The sequence below is a fragment of the Coturnix japonica genome, chromosome 1 (assembly GCF_001577835.2).
Source record: "Coturnix japonica isolate 7356 chromosome 1, Coturnix japonica 2.1, whole genome shotgun sequence".
Taxonomy (NCBI): Eukaryota; Metazoa; Chordata; class Aves; order Galliformes; family Phasianidae; genus Coturnix; species Coturnix japonica.
This window is the reverse complement of record NC_029516.1, coordinates 82,401,414-82,418,217: the sequence shown is the minus strand read 5'-3', so window position 1 is coordinate 82,418,217 and position 16,804 is coordinate 82,401,414. Positions and strand designations below refer to the sequence as shown.

Sequence of the window (16,804 nt, the reverse complement as noted above, 5' to 3'; positions counted from 1 at the left end):
TTTCAAGTCAGTCTTTAAAGGGAGGTTGTATGTATAGGTCTTTCATTTAACTACTGGTCTTTTTCTGTTGCAGGTGCACTAGTGAACTAGTATTACCCACCCAGAGTGGGCTTGTTGGAACAAAAGGTCAAGAAAGCAGCACATCTGCTGATCCATGGTCAGCAGGGACCCTCAGAGTCACAAACCAGTGTTAAAATCATGATTCAGTGTGATGCTGAGGGATCCACGCAACAGCAGGAGCTGGGGCTTTCCAGGGAAGTTCAGCACATGACTGGCATTGCTGGCTGCACAGGTAAGGCAGGCCTGGGGCATGTTGCTTGGTATTTTCTTTCCCATTATGCCAAGACTTTATTCTGAAGCCTAGATAACACTATTGACAGCACAGCCAGATGTAGCACTGATACTTAGTCCTGCTGCTGCCCTAAGGGCTTATAATTTTTTACAGGATTTGCTCATCATCTCAGTTGTTTACTTAGCTAGTCACTGTTGTGATGCTTCATTTGAAGGCCACAAAACCATCTGCATCATCAACATGACTCAGACATCCATATCTTGCATGAAAAGGATTTAAACTTTATGCCAGCAATAAAACTTGATCACTGGAAAATTTATAATTTGAGATCCCATCACTGTCAGATTAAATGCAATAATCAGGCTCATTATTTTCCAGTACCAGCATCCTGCAGGTGCTCTTAAACTTGGTCTAGGCACAAAGCTACCATTACTCTTTTCTGAAACAAGTGACTCCTACCAGCTTCTGTCTTCCTGCTCCCTCCGTGTTGCTTATCCAAGAGTCACAGGTCATTAGGGTTGTGCAGCTATGGAGATGGAAGCCCAACTCTACGTCACCTTTCACTTTCCAGATGATCCATTTGGTGCTGATACAGACACGTTGCTAATGGGCCAATTTCTGACACAATCACTGTTGCAGATGCACATTTAATGCAGATGCACATCTCTGCATGGTGAAAAGCTTCCTGGGTCTGTTGGATGTCTGATGGGAAGGACAGCAGGTTAAACTTCCCTAAAATCCATGGCATAGGGCCTCCCAAGATTTTCAGACCAACAAAATATTAACATTTTTTGCTTGACAGTATTATCATATGTCAGGGGTGAAATGTTTAATTTTAAACAGCACATCAAGTAACACTGTAGATCTCTCAAGGCCTCAGAGACCTCAGATGGAAAGCACCCGCCAGCCTTTTGTTAACTGAGCTGTGATTTTCCTAGGAATATACATTAATAATAATATCAAAATGTACCTAAAATTTAGTTTCTCAAACCATACTGCAAGGCAGATCCAAGTCTAATATGTTCCTGCAGGCTAATCTTTCTTTGGCCAGGAAGAAAAGTGTGGAAAAGAAAGCCATCCTTGTGTCATTCATCTTCTAGCATAAAAAAAAACTACAGCAGCATCAAGTCTGTGGAGAGTACTCTTCCTCTCCCACGACCACTCCTGGTGAGCTAATACCACAAAGGACTTGTACAGAAATGAATCTGCAACTTTTATGGAGAACTGCAGTGATGTTAACCTATCGATCCAGTGTTCAAAAACATATTGCTAGAGTGAGCACCCCATAAATTTGAGGCCAGGTAACGAACAAATGCCCAAAGTTACGAGATGACATTTCAGAGGCTGACAACATCTGTAACAAAATAGAATGCTGCACTTGTTTCCAGTCCTAATGGTAAGCAAGATACTAGACCCTGAATTATTCCCGCTATCTTTCTTCATGTAATTTTAGCAGCTAAAAAATAAATGACTGCATTTTACCCCACAAAAACCAGAATGCCGGCTTCCAGATGGTGTGATGCATTCACTTCTAGATTCAGCTGTTCCTGAGACAAGAGCCACCAAAATCATGTCACAACTGTAGTGAAAGAAACGACTGTAACTGAAAAGGGTCTTTCAAGGTTTGTGTTCACCCAGTGTTAATCCTTTTTCCACTGCTGTCACTGCTTTGTTCAGTGCCTGGGAACAGTGACCAGAGAGAAGCAGTCCCACTTCACAAAACAAACATCTGCAGCCTCCTCACTGCATCTTTTTCCCTTTTGCTTCTTTAAAACAAAAAGGCCACTAAGTCTGGAGGCGCTGGGAGCAGAACACCAGCAAAGTTGGAGCACTGCTTATGATATGGTGGAGTAGATATTCTAGCTTGAAGCTCTAACAGGTCATAGCTCAGCTGCAAGAAAATGCAACTTTATCAAAACAAATCACAGTTGGGGATGGGAGGAAAAACACATCATGCTCTCATCACAAGAAAAGCTACTTTGATTCACTTTCAAAACAATACATCAATCTCACTTGCAACTCTCAGCACACAATGAACATAACTAAATATATTGAACAAACCAGCCCATACTTGTCTCTCTCTCTCTGTTCAGCCCTTGCAAAGAAACACCTCATCAGTCCTGCTCTGTGGTGTCTGAAAAGATGTAGATTTTCTTTCATAATTTAGAGCCTTGGAGGCAGTCTGCAGCTGTAAGAACAAGGCCTCCTCCCAGCGTGGGGATGATACAGAATAGACTCTAAGCATGGAGACGATTTTGATCCAGTGAACAGAGGAGACAGAGGGAGCATGAGGTACGCACACAGGCCTCTTTCTGCACGTGAGATAGGGAAAGAGGCACAAAGGCAGCCTTGCTCCTAGTTCAGGACTGCAGGGGTTGTAAGGACATGGCTGCCTTCCAGTGCAGAATGGAAGGGGCCAAACAGAGCCCTGGACTCATTTTTCTGGCAGACTTCCAAAGCCTCTGAGATTGGGTGCTGTTCATGGGAGCCTGCTGCCCTGATGAAACAAACCATTTTTGAACAAAGAGTCCCTGGCCAGTGTCTGTAAAGGTTCACCGGGGCCCAGTTTGCTTGTTGCTCTGCATCCTTTCCACTGCAATCACATCATGGTATCCAGCCCACTGCTATGACATGTCCACAGTGACTTCAAACCACGAGGGACATTCTCGTTGGGAAATCATTCTGAAAGAGAGGAGAGAGATGTCAATAGGAAAGTACCCACATAACAGACAATCAGACGGATGTAGCTTTGACAGAGACACAGCAAACAGCAACAACAACAGCAACACCCTTCTTTCTCACACAGGACACTTTGGTTCTTGTTTCCCTCTCCCCAGAAACAACAGACTCATCAGCCCTCACTAGTTCAGATGGGGACAGGATGTTTTTCACCTACTGGCATCCCTCCTATGTGGCTCTGTGTGCCTTTGGCACACACGGCACACATGCCCACGGGCAAACATCTCACAGTGATGCCCCTGAGGTCTCTGCAGAGTTCCTTGCACTATCAGGAGTTCCTCAAACTCAGACACCAGGCTTTGCCCTCTGCTAAACTGGAAAGCTGCTAAACTGGTTAGCAACCCCTGCCTGTTGGTTCCCTGCTCAGCCTACTTGGAACAGAAGCACAAGACAGGGCCTCACTGTTTTCTTGGGATCCTTTTTCCTCTTCTTGTCAGAGGCGTTGAGGTAGGCCTGCTCCCTGGCCCGGTACGAAGGGCCTCGGCTCAGCTCCCTCTCGCTGTAGGGAGGCAGGGTGTCCTCCCCTTCCTCCTGCTCAGGTGGTGGTGACTCCTGCTGCTGAGATGTATCAGATTTGTAGGTAGAAGGTGGTGACCAGGCATAATATGTTCCCCCACCTCTCTGGCTGTGCTGTGAGCTCAGCTTTGAGGGAGTTTCACAATGGTCTCCACTTTCATCATAGCTCCGGGACTTTCTCTCCAAGACGCTGCTGAGGTAGGAGTGATCATACTTCTGGCTCCCTCCAGGTGTCCGGCTCACCAGCCTGGGCAGGTGCTTCTCCTCATGGGCCCGTCTCCGGGGCGGGCTGTACGACCAGCCCCGGTCCGAGTCCGTCAGTGGCTCTCGGTTCCCCCTGCTGCGCTTCGTGTAGAACTCATCCATGGTGCTATCCTGATGGGTCAGCCCTCCACCACGGCCACTGCGTGACTCTGACCGCTCAAAACGCCGAGTCTCCTGGCTGTCTGCCCGCCGGGCCCGCTGGCTGTAGGACTCTGCAAAGGCTGCCAGCTCATCCATAGAGACAGCTGGAACTCCCACAGAGAAACTCTTGCGGGACAACATCTCGGACTTGGATCTCTGCTGGCTGGAAGAGAGAAAAAACAGAGGGTGGGAATCAGCTACATTCATCCCCTTGGCTGCCTTCACAAACAGTGGAGGGAAACTGTTGGGACATGAATCATCTGACCTGCTTTTACCACCTTCTGCAGAAAAAGATGTATCACATCCTAGAAGTGCCTACTTCTCTCTGCTGATTGTAACAGCAGCCTATTGTGGATAGTTCAAATTCTACATGTCTACCCAAGGCAAGATTGAATTCCCTTGTCCTTCATTAGACAGGACTGGACTTGCTTCCCCTTTCCCCCAGCACCTGAAGGTATATGTCCTGCTGGGATACCCAAGAACCAGGCTATAGAAGCTCACAGAAAGTTAATTCTGAAACAGGTTTAAGGCGAGTGAACTGGAACACCAGCCCAGTGCTGAGGGAAAGAAATCCCTGCCACTACTTCTGGGAGACCAGGCTGCCAACATAAGAGGGAAAAGCACACAGCATCTCTCTTCTAGGTGCCAGTTCTGTGATTCCCAATAAAGCACAACAGCACCGAAAATTGCCCAAGGGATCAATCAAGTACAAATCTGAACAGAGCACTGTGGAAGCTCTGTTTCTCCTATTTATCTCACTCTTGCATCCCACCTGGAATGCTGTCAGTACCTAGCTTTGCCCAGCTTGGCAGGCTTCAGCAGACTTGTGGAAATCAGATTCATGCTGTCCTCATCTAATGACACTTTCATCTTTCTCTAGAGCTGCAACCTCTCCATCTTGCTAGACTGGACCATGGCAGGAGGAAATGGAGAAAAGCTCCCGGTACATCTGGCCCTTCTCCCTTCTTTATCAATTTATATGGCAGCCTCTCAAACACAACACTCCTCACCTGTGCCGGAAAGTGTCCCTCTCATCTCTGTAATCAGAGATCGCCTGTGATCTCGATGTGCTGCCCCCACCAATGACTCCTGCCCAGTACTCAGCATCACCATCCAGGTCTTCTGCAGGAGGCAGAGGTTTCCTCCGTGCCTGGCGGTAGGGCTGCCTGAAGTTCAAATCATCCTCATGCAAAGAGCTCAGCTCAGAGACAGTGTTGTTATCTGCAGGAGAAGTTGTAGAAAATAAGATAGGCATCACCTAAGGGCATGTGTGAGGATGAGAAGACTGGAAGTCTGAAGTGAAACTGGCTGCAGCCTTTTCAGAAAGAAGCTAAGCTGCTCTCCATTAGAAAAAGTCCAAAATGGAACCCAAGGCTTTCCTCCAAACCTTTGTGCAACCCTGCCCCGGGTCTCAGTTTGAGCACAGAACTGCTGCCAAAACTACCAGTCTTCTGAGCTAGAGCTCAGCAACCAGATGGGATATTCCAAGTGTACCTCAAAAGGCATCAGATGCCTGCATTCAGACAGCTGAGCTCAGCCTTCGAGCAGAAATCCTTCCTCAGCCCTGCTTCACCAGCACGTGGGAGCTCTCCACCTCCCCGAGGTGGCACATCGTCACAGCAGTTGTGCCACCTCCCCCTTTCCTGGTGTGAGACAGGCTGGCTGTGGATTTGGCCTGATTTGCCCAGTTAAAACAAAAACAGCCCCCTCACAAAAAGAAAAAAAAAAATAATTTCTTTTTAAACATATGAGACTGTCTGAATCACTGTCAGTCTCTGCCTCATCAAGTACATTGACATCTGGAAGCCTGACACACCAATCTGGAGAGGTCTTTTTATAGTAAATCTTGTGGGTGGAGAAGACGGTGTACTGAGCAACGACTGTTTTAGAAGTACATATCATTTGTTAGTTATGCCTAATCTGTACAAGGCCTTGATTTCATGTCACTTCCCAAAGCCCTTACCTTTGCTGATTTGCAGGATCTCACACATCTGTTTTAAAAGAGCCTCCACCACAGCTAATGTGGGTTAGCACTGCACGAGTCGGGTGCTGCACAAAGGAACTGAGCCCCCACAGTGCTGCAAGTCCTCCTCATAGCCATTCCTACTACTGCACCTCCATCTCCTAATGTAAGGAAGATCCTCACTTGGGTTTGTACTCTGACATTAGTTTACTCTAATGAAGGACGATCAAATAAGAAGCAACTCTTTAAAATCAAAATATACCCATAGGTTCCTAAAATCTAGACTTTATCCATCCCAAGCATTATATCCTAGAGTCTTTCAAGACAAAGACAGCTGACTTTAAGCTATGAATTTGCAGAGTACTTTTCAGGTCAGTGAAAAAAAAAATCAAACCATTCTTGTTCCTCACATCGCTCTCGCATCCTCCTCGATGGGTCAAACTGGGCCAGTTCTTTCTCCACATAGTACAACACCTTCATGGAGTCCCTTTCCTTGTCAGTCTGGATCCTGTACCCTTTGCGCACTGCTACAGAGAAATGAAGAGCAATTAGAGGAAAACGCATTGAAGTTCAAGGAGACTTTCAGCCAATACTATTTCGATAGCTGAGCTCATGTCTGCAGGCAGGTAGGCTGCAGCCTCCAAAACAATGAGGCAGTCCTTGCTTCAGGAGAAATCTGTCTGTAAGGTGGGATGTGAACTTGTGAGCAGCTGCATCATTTATAAAGTTTGCAGTGACAGCAAAAATGGCTTGGAAATGTAGAGCCACATACACCAAGTGATGACATTGCCACAGAGTGACTCCACCTTCTACAGAAGATGGCAAAGAAGCACTTCACAGAATCACAGAATCACAGAATGACCCGGGTTGGAAGGGACCTCAAGGATCATGTAATTCCAACCCCCCTGCCTGGCAGGGCCACCAAACATACACATTTACTAGATCAGGTTGCCCAGGGCCCCGTCCAACCTGGTCTTGAACACCTCCAAGGACGGGGCATCCACAACCTCCCTGGGCAGCCTGTTCCAGGGCCTAACCACTCTCCTAGTGAAGAATTTCTTATTTCCCCTCAGTGATACAGGAAGGATTTGTCATGGCATGGGAGAAGCAGTCCCAGGTCAGACCACTTCTATGCAGGTGGCTGAGCATTTGGGAGCTGTCACACAGCAGGACTGGTCCATCTCCCCACCCAAGGACTTCTCACACAGGTTGAAGAACATGTGGCAGAAGCTCCACAAGATGCAGAAGGAAACATGAAGTCCCATAAAGCACATCACACTGCTTTGAGATTTATACCAAATTCAATTAAGCGGTCAATCAGACCACTGGGTAACTGAAACTGTTTCCCCTGGCATTCTTTATGTGCTTTATCTTACAGAAAAGGTAGGTCTCGCAGATGTGTTAAGCTCTCACCTCCTGGGATTACTCCATGTGCAGGGGAAGTCTGGACAGCTTTTTTGGCTTTGCTATATTCCTTCATGTAAAAAAGACACACATGGAGCTACAGCAGCTCTAACTCCACCAGGTTGGCTCCAAGCACACTTCAAGGCTAACCTGGCAACCTTACAGCAGGCCTACAGCTAACAAGTAGAAATCTGCCTTTTGGAGCTATGAAGAAAATAACATTTCTACAGCAGTTTCTTTAAGAAAGGTCTCAGCCCAGAGCTATTCCAAGATGGACAAGAACACGGGTCTAAGTCCAAAAGGGCGAATGTTCAAAGCCTCACTGGAGTACTGTCGTGAGGATGTCACTTAGCAACACAAAAGGAACCTGTCTCCCTTGAAAGAGGTTGCTATGTTCCCCTGCATGAACATTGCAGCGTTGCACAAGCAGTCCTCTTAAGGCATGATTTTAAAAAACAGCTGGACAGTGGGACTGAGCCAATCTGTTTCTTCTGCGTTTTATCCCATACCCCAATGTATCATGCCTTAACATATGGGTTTAATAGTATGCTGCATGGTAGAGGGCATAGTATGCACTGTGTAGGCTGAACAAGGACTTGCCAGCAGTATTTTTAGGCACCTTCTGTCCTCAATGGCTATGCATGTGTCTGTGCACTATTAAATAACCACGTTCTGTCTCAGAAGTGGCTGTGCCATAGAAATGAGTGGAACAATTCCTGTAATAATCCCGCAAATGACTGCAGAAGGAAAGTGCTTCACAAGGGTTACCTTGTGCATTTACACTTACAAAAGGTATTGGGTGTTAAAACGCAGTATCTGTCTATCCCAGTCCTGCTTTCAGCGTGTCTCCAGAACAAACTCAGACAGCTCAGCCAACAGCAGCCTGGGTTTCAGTTTTATTTTCACCACAAGTACATGCAAAATGTCTGTAAATGCACACAGTGACTTACAGAACGCAAGGAACCCTGACTCTACATTTCAAAGCAGAAGGACAGCACTTCTCTTTGAGTGAGGCTGCTGCTATGAGGAAGGGTTGGCACAGCATGAGCAACAGCACAGCAAGTTCTCCACTTTGCCTCACTATTGTTGTTGAGCTCTGATCTGGTGCACTGCCAAGAAAGAGACCTCTTGCTATTCTTCCTACTAATGTGTCTCCTGGGAGCTCAGCTGAGCTACCACCTCATTTTTATACAGGCCAACAACCAACCATCAGCTGGAAATGACTAATAACCTTTGGGGACCTTGAGCAGCAGCTTCCAGACTCTGGATCAGAGCCAGTGCTCATAGTGAGACTGTGCCAAACACCTATTTGGGCAATATGTACAGATCCTGAAACTGGTGTGAAAATTAGCTAGGCATCATGCTAGCTTCATGCTTGAGTCGGTATTGCAGCTGTGTATCAAAAGGAAAACTACCTTCTTGGTTAATTCTGTAAGCATCTAGAAATGAGCTTTGGAATTAAATCTGCAAGATGATGACCATGAGCAGTTCATTAGTAGTATTTTCTATTACGGAGAAGGCATATTTTGTCTCTAGGTTTATTAAATACTTCCAGCCATGATTAAATCTCTTTATTATTCCCCTGTGTGAGAACCACATTCTCACACGCTTCCTCTTCAAACCTTTCCTCTTCTACAAATTGCCAGAATCCTTTAATAAGGTCTGCATATTTTGAAGCCCATCTCAATTACATGGAAATGAAGATGCAGGGATGTTAAAGCACCACTCCTTTAAGTCACAAGGAATGGAATGTTCTTCCCTGCTACAGCGTATTTTCTTCTTCTGAGCAGTTTGTGAATTTCTAATGTTTAATCCGTGTAACTACAGACGGGCTTTTTCTTCATTCTTCTGTGGGTGGAACCAAGTCAGACAAAACTGTAAACTGTTTTCCTCCCTTGAAAGGACAGCACTACTATTTTTTTTATCAGGCAAGCGTTGGGAATTAAGTGATTTCTCATCTTTCTATACTTCTCATAGGAGAGGTCTGGAGTTCAGCTCTCAGATCAAGGTCTTCCCTACGTGCATGGATTAGAGAATCTGTGCAAGTCTCCAGGCAACCATTACATTTAAAACAGGCAGAGCGTACATCCTAACTCATGTGTTGCCAACCATCTTCTAAATATGAAAACTGAGATTTCATTTTTATTTCCTGTTCAGACCTAAGTTTAGGACAGAGTTTCTAAGCTTCACTGGAGCTTTTTCGCACAGTATTTATGTAACTAACCATAGGCTAGTTTTTAAAATATCCCCACCCCTTCGTTTGCTCACCCAGACACAGGGGTCACCTACAAGCACAGAAGCCATCTAAGGCAAGGGCTGCCCTTTGCAGACAGGCAAGACAGGATTACAGAACCCTCCAATCTCCATCCCACAGCACTTCTGATCCCACTGACCAATTTTAAATGAACTAGACAGAAGGACTGAAGTCTCAAAGACATCAAGCTTTTAGAAGTTTCAGATCAGACTTATCCTGGCTACGTGGAAGACACAAAACCGTAATTAGTGTTTCTTCTGAGCAAAGACCTTCGTTATCCATTCAACCATTAACTGTTTTGTTTAGCTTGGTGTGTGGCCAACCAGCAAACACATAGTTTGGAAGTGCCACGCAATTGTTTTCTTTTCTACAGCATCTAATTAGGGGATATGCTGGCATGATGGAGGAGCCCAGGAGGCAAGGAAGAGGATGTAGGTTGATACCAGTATCTTCCTTACTGGCACAGGTCTAAGAACATATTTTATGTGCAGCCCCCTGCACAACAGGAGCACAATCCAGGCTAAGGGTTTGTCCAAACTATTACAGTAAAAACTAATTAAGAAAAAAGAAGCTTAAGAAACTGTGCTGTCTCTCCACAACAGCTAAAACTCGGTGTAATTATATTAGTATTACTACTATGGCAACATATAGTATTACCTGTCAAATCCTGAGTTAAGGGCTTAAGTCTCACCAGTTTGTTTAGGATTATATAATAAATGCATTTTTCTATGCAATAAGGATGCCAAGAGCCACTCCATTTTGTTTCCACACACATCCACTGCTTTATATTCTGCATTTGTGCTCTGCTGGTAAAGCACAGCAGAGATGACTACTGGCTCTGCGACGGGACTCCTACAAAATCCCTCAGGTCCCCACAGCCAATACCATGCTCTACATGAAGTGACATTTAGCACAAGAGAGGGAAAAACGAGCAAAGCAACAAAAAAGCACTGAGCTGTTTTTCTTCACTTTCCAACAAAGATTTTTCAATTGGATACATTCTGCTTTGGATCAGTGACTGATTTATTTCCTATTTCAAAATGTTGCATTCCAGGGCTCTGCTTTTATTTCACAGGAAAAAACTGTCAGACTGTTGAAGGAAAATACTTCTAGTAACTCTGGAAAGATTAATGCATTCACTGGGGCAGGGGAAAGCTGCAGAAGACTGTTCCAAAAGCTTAATTACTTGAGAATGCTACTTGATCGTGTCTTTTTGGAACTGTCTTATCAACACACTGCCATGAGTAAACTTAACAATTGATTATTAGTGTAGTGCTTTGAAATTAGATGCAGCTGGGTCAACTGCAATCATACTGTGTCAGTATGGAGACTATCTTGGTTAAGAGTCACTTCTCCAAAAAGTTTGAGATCAGGCAGCTACTCTGATCCTAAAATGCCTGATGTGGCTAAATACTTCATACTTTCTGAAGGCAGCTTCCTTCACAGCAGGAGAAGTGACCCTGCACCAAGACAGGGCCAGTATACCAATGCTCTACATCTGGCATTGATCCATAACTTCACTCTAGTTAGAAGCATTCTGTCACTCACGGCTCATAAATGAAAAGGCTGAATAAGCCAACTGACCTACTGACTCCCATAACACAGGGGAAGGGATCCAGCCTCCAATGGTCTTGGGTAGAAATGATGAAGAGGCACACATCTGTGCCCAAATTGCTACAGGGACAGCACCACATGCTACAGCAGAAACTGCTGCAGGAGGGCAAGCAGTGCCCCACACAGAGCAGCAAGAGAGGTTTACCAAGAAAGAGCAGCTTCTAAGGCATTGGCTCGAAGAAGAAAATAGCCACTAACTCTGCTCCACTAAAACCATTCACCCCTTTTTACCCTGCAAGTGAAGGTTTATAGCTGTATCAAACAAATCTCAGAGTGTGGACTTCCCATTCTCCACTGACCTAATTCATTACTCAAGCTGATAACCTGCTGACAGCACTATGAAGGTTGGACTGCATGGTCCTAAGGGATGCAACTGTCATTGTTAATGTCAGGATTAAGATGTGGTTTCTCTGGGTTTACCCTGTTCATAGCACTCTATAAATGATCCTCATCCTTCCCTTTCTCAGCCCCGCTCCCAAGTGGACTGAATGCTACAAATTACCATTTTGGTTTCCTCCGCCAGCGTCACTTGGGGCCAAGGGAGGTGGGTGTGATTTATCCATCAGCACAGCAGGAGACGGGACTCCAGCTACAGGAACACTGGGGATGTAGTATGGACCTGGGATGGAGGAGACCGCAGGAGGGTATCCTGCTTTTGCTGCTTTGCCTGCAACATACACTGAAAAACACAAAGAACACAAGTCAGCATCGCACAAGCTTTCTCCAGACCCACATGTCACATGACAGAAACCTGCAAACCACCCCAGAAGGAGGCAATTGGACAAATGAAATGACAGGGAACAATCTGATTTTCTCTAAGCCTCAAAGGGCACTGGGGGAGATTAAAAATGCATATGACAAGTGAACACTGTAAGATGTCCAGCGACAGAAAGACAACTAGCGTGTCTGAGACAGCATTTCTTCTGCCACAATTTAGCAGCAATTCAGCTTCTGAAGCAACTGATGACTCAAGCTGCAGGATGAGGCTCATGAAACCTGACAGATATGCCTGATTCTGAATGAGAACTTGCTGGGTCGCAAGTATTTTGCACTGTTGCAGAAGGCAGCTGCTTTTCATTGTTGGGAAAAAAAACCTCCCTGGATGGTCTCAGTTCTGCCCCCACAACACTCACGGACATGATGGCAACTATGGAAGAGGAGCTTGACACTGTGGAGAAGAAGGCACAGCTGCCAAGGCAGGGAGGACTTGGAAAATTACATTTGTAATTAACTTTGAGCGCTCAACCATTGAGTAATAGGTCAGATGCTTCACTCCCCAGGAACTAGTTCTTTGGTTAAGCAAAGCGCTCAGGGCAAAGGAAGCAACATTCTTAGATTTTCCTCCTGTTCTGCCAGGGAGCAAAAGAGGTAAGAAAGATCTGCATCAGCTTGGATGGGGTCACTCACGCGCCCGGGGACAGCAGCAGGACTCGGGGCAGCAGGGGCAGCGGACATAACAGCAGCAGCTGTGAGGGCAGCACTGGCACCAGCAGATCCCCACCAGGAGGAAGAACAGGAACGCTCCCAGGATCACCAGGCCCACAAAGACCCACTCTGGAAAAAAACAGGGAGAAAAAGAAACTTACTAGATTACACATCACTGGGGAAAGGAATGGCAGCAACATTATCCCTGCAGACAGCACAAGGGAAGCACAGCTAGGTGGGGCTTTTAGCAGAAGTGGGTTCCCTCCTGGCCTAAGACTGTATTGAAGCAGAAATAGCACATGGAGGTGAGAACCAGAGCTACCGGTATGCAGTGCCTTCCTGCCTGAGAAGGAGCAGCATGGAGGCGAACGCTCTGTCTGCCCAATATGAAAACCCTTTGTCCCAGAGCAGACCTGTATGAATGCTGAAGGACGTGCTCCATTAGCATTTGTGTCTCATCTAAGACTCATTCTTCCTGCCCATGTTCATGCCCTGCTTGTGTGCTTGTTCCCTAACTCTATTCTAATTTTAATGGGACAAACTATGGTGAAAAGCAGGCTATAAATAGCCCAGCAAATGAGCCAGGCCTGCCCCTTCACAACTAGGCCCACGCACACAATTATTCTTTTGAATGTGCTGAACGAACATCCTATTTAGGCGCTGCAGCCAGCCAGGAAACCTAACAACCACTTCTTTTTTTTTTTTTCCCATTTTCACTGAAGCCTCAGATGAAGCCTGTAAAAGTGACGAGGTAGAAGAGCTGGGCACAAAAATCACGACAGGGTTTTCATCGTCTCCGTTTACATGATGTAGGAAGGGAAGCAAGAAAAGCTTTCTCAAAGTCTGCTTTGGGAAACATGGTGCAGCAGGAGCTGTGGTGGGGACAGGTACCCGGCCTGCAATGGGGGCAACTCCCAGCTCTGCGTCCAACCACCATGCACTGCACAGGGGATGATGTGCACAAAGCTGCACATGCCACCACACAGCAGCCCCTTGGATCAGGAGAATGGTCAGTAAACACAGCCAGACCAAGGAATTACAAGACTTTGAATGTACAGGAGGTTTGCTTTGCAGCAGGGGGATGTAACCACCTAGCCAGAACTCAAGACTGCTGGTGAGTGAAGACCAGATGGGAAGATCTCCACAGGTTCCCAGGCGGTTTGGAAAGCTGCTAGGAAGGCAAAGAAAGAAGTGATAGGGTTGTTCAGCCGTGGAAACAGCAACAGACCACTCTTTCTGAACAGAAGTCAAGTGTTCACTACAGGGCTTCCCGGTACACTGTCATTTAAGCCACAGAAGGCTGCTACAAGGATTGCAGTGTGAGTACAAAATCACACCGGTTAAATGCAGTACCTCTCACCCAGGTCAATAAGCTGAAAAGGCCAGGAAAGGTGTTCAGCTCAGAACAACCGAAATGCAAGATTCATCCAGTTCTTAGTTCTTGAAATGCAAAGACAAGAAACCTCCTTTTTGATTCATCCAGAGCATTCTGCTTGAACAGAAGTAAAATCGTTGCCTTTGTTGGCATTTTCCCTTATCCTTTCACAAACCGCTGCACTTATCAAATGCACTTTTTAATTTCAAACTTCCTTTAAAATTTCTCTCAAATTTCCTTTAAAAAACATCAGTGGAAGATCTGGCACTTACAAATCAAAACACTTCATTTCAGACGTGTAGAGTGAAATGTTTTATGTTTTTTGAATACTTTATTCCACTCTTGGCTGAAACAGCTGAATTTCACTTAAATTTGCATTAATTTTGGTCCTCGTTGAATTCGTTGTCGTTGTTGTTAGTCTGTGTCAAGAAGGAAAAAACCAGCTAATGAATAAGGAAATGGCTGGGGGGAAGGGTTAGTGAATTGGAAGGTAACAGCTGACAGGAAATTACTAGTAGTTCCTCAGGTTCTGGTTCTAGGAACCATCTTATTATTTTCCTGAATGACTGACAGAAAAGAAGAACATGTTAATGCAGCTTGAGAGGTAGCAAAGAGGTAGCAAAGCACAGCCAACAAAGACTGGGATATCTTAGAGAAAGGGCAAGTTGTCCTTGGGCCTACAAATAAGGAACAGGAAACATGACAATATGCTGAATTTCAAGGGATGCAATAGTAATTGCAGGGTCACATGTTCGAGGATTGAGGACAGTTTCTGCAGTGATAGGGACTGCGTTACTGGAAAACAACCAAAAAGAAAGGACTATTTCACCACAGGACAACTGCAACTGCAGGAATTTCCAGGAGTGTTCAGGAATGCTTTTACACCAGGGCTTCATGCGACTCCATCTGAAATTACTGATGTTATGCAGCTCCGGTCATCTATGTATCAGAAAAGATTGACTCAGGCTGGAGCTGATGCAAAGCAAAGATTCAGGAGCGATGAAGGGATCTGACAGCCTGCTTTATAATGTGAGAGCAGAAGCTTGCTGCATTAGTCCATCAAAAAGAAGGCTGAAAGCAGGCATAGCTGCTGGCTGGAAATACACTAGGAGAATGAATGCTAAGGGGAAAAACAGGCATTATAGTTAAAGGTCCTAAATAAACAAGTGTAAACAGGCTATGAGCAATCCAGATGGAAGTTAGAAGCAGTATATCAAAGAAAGCCATCCAATGGTTTCAAGAAAGAAAGGCCTAAATCAGGCTACTCTTAAATTTGCTAAGCGCATGAGAAGTATAAAATTACAAGGTGCTTGGGAAGCAAGTAAGATAGAGAACCAGACTATTTCTTCCAGTCCTGTGTTTCCTAATCTATGTCACTCCAAACAGGACAACAGCTCAGAGGCTTCTTTTGTCATGTTCCCATTGAAAAACAGCATTGCATGATGGAAGTGGCCAGCCACAGTTACACAATGAAGCACAGGTGTCAGGTCTCCAGAGCTATCAGAGAACTCTTCACTAACAAAAGATAAAAAGATAATAGGACAAAAACGTGATAGAGGGAAAAAACAGCAAGTTCACCAAAGAGTATCTGTGGTCCTTCTGATAATGTTCTACGAGTATAAAAAGATGTCAATGCCCTTTATGCATGGAAATATATTCACTCAGCACCAGAAGAAGATATTTGAAATCCATGTCCTGGTCAGAGGGTCCTATGAGTCAGGATTTGATCTCACAGAAAGTTACGACCATTTGCTTCTGTGATAAGGTCAAGAAAGCAGTAAAAGAGCCTGCTGGTTCCTCCTTAATGCACTAAATTGGGAGTTCAAACAGCTTTACCTGCAATTCTCTAATCCTTGCTCTAACAACCATTACCTTTTCTCAAAGCTCCTCCAGAAACAATTGTGTAACACCAAGATTTAGACATTTAACAAGCTGAAACGCTATGTGGCCTCACTGTCTGAAAACTACTGGTTTGTGTTTAAAAGCATCTCATTTTGTTTACTCGGATGATGTGTGGTTTGCCACTGCCTTTTATGCTTTCTTGTTGTTTATACACACAAAGTGAGAGTACCAGAAAATTACCTGGTCAACATACAGGACTTTTACACCCAGTCAGACTGTAAACAGTGCAAAATAGTGTTAGGAAACAAAGAATCAATCTCTATCTATGATGAAAACCTGAATCCCTCTCCTGGCACACTGAGCTTCAAGGGAGCTTTGGGTTACTTTGGAGGTGGGGGAGTATCTGCCTTCTCTCCATTTGCATCTTTGAGATAGCTTTGAAAATAGCTTCACACATTCATGTGGAGATGTATTTTTGCACAAACGTGTGAAAGAATGCCTTCTTGGGCATTGTCAGGGGATGATCATGACTCTAGGGCTAAATGTTCCCACAGCTCTTCCCTCTCAAGGACAATGTGTTGCTGTTTCTTCTTTAAGGAGTGCCAGAATTGGCGGCTGTTAGTTTGGCTTGTGAGCAATTTGTCATGGGCAGACAACTCTTACAGCCCATCCAACCACCTGGTGTTACCTAGATAATGCCCTGGCCACGCAGCACAAGAAGGACTGTGCCACCAACGTGTCACTAGCCGGTACTCTATCGCTAGCACCTCCTGTGCTACCATCTGTGGCAATGGCTGTATTAGTACCCGCAGCATACAGATAGGCAGGGGAAGCTCCTAGCGAGCTAGGATGGGTGACACACAGAGCCATATGGGCACATGAGGCTGTCAGTGTCTTCATAGGCTGCAGCAGTGTTACCTTTGCTTTAGCAGAGAGCTCGATACAAAACCTCTTCTGAACAGCACTGGAATTTCT

At 45.4% G+C, this 16,804-nt stretch overlaps 1 protein-coding gene across 6 annotated transcripts in view; it reads right to left on the bottom strand.

Annotated features, from left to right (window-relative positions):
- Positions 1–556: 556 nt before the first annotated feature.
- The window catches only part of ILDR2 (immunoglobulin like domain containing receptor 2), a 38,876-nt gene continuing 22,628 nt past the window's right edge, over positions 557–16,804 (bottom strand). For 3 of the 6 annotated variants that reach the window (XM_015879392.2, XM_015879365.2, XM_015879373.2), the window contains 6 exons: positions 12,595–12,741; positions 11,690–11,866; positions 6,326–6,442; positions 4,963–5,173; positions 3,434–4,115; positions 557–2,974 (listed from right to left, as the gene is read on the bottom strand). In XM_015879392.2, coding sequence (XP_015734878.1) covers positions 2,939–2,974; positions 3,434–4,115; positions 4,963–5,173; positions 6,326–6,442; positions 11,690–11,866; positions 12,595–12,741 — 1,370 coding nt within the window. In that variant the 3' untranslated portion in view covers positions 557–2,938. The remainder of the gene's footprint in view (positions 2,975–3,433; positions 4,116–4,962; positions 5,174–6,325; positions 6,443–11,689; positions 11,867–12,594; positions 12,742–16,804) is intronic. The other 3 variants (XM_015879379.2, XM_015879385.2, XM_032448294.1) reach the window with 1 other exon arrangement.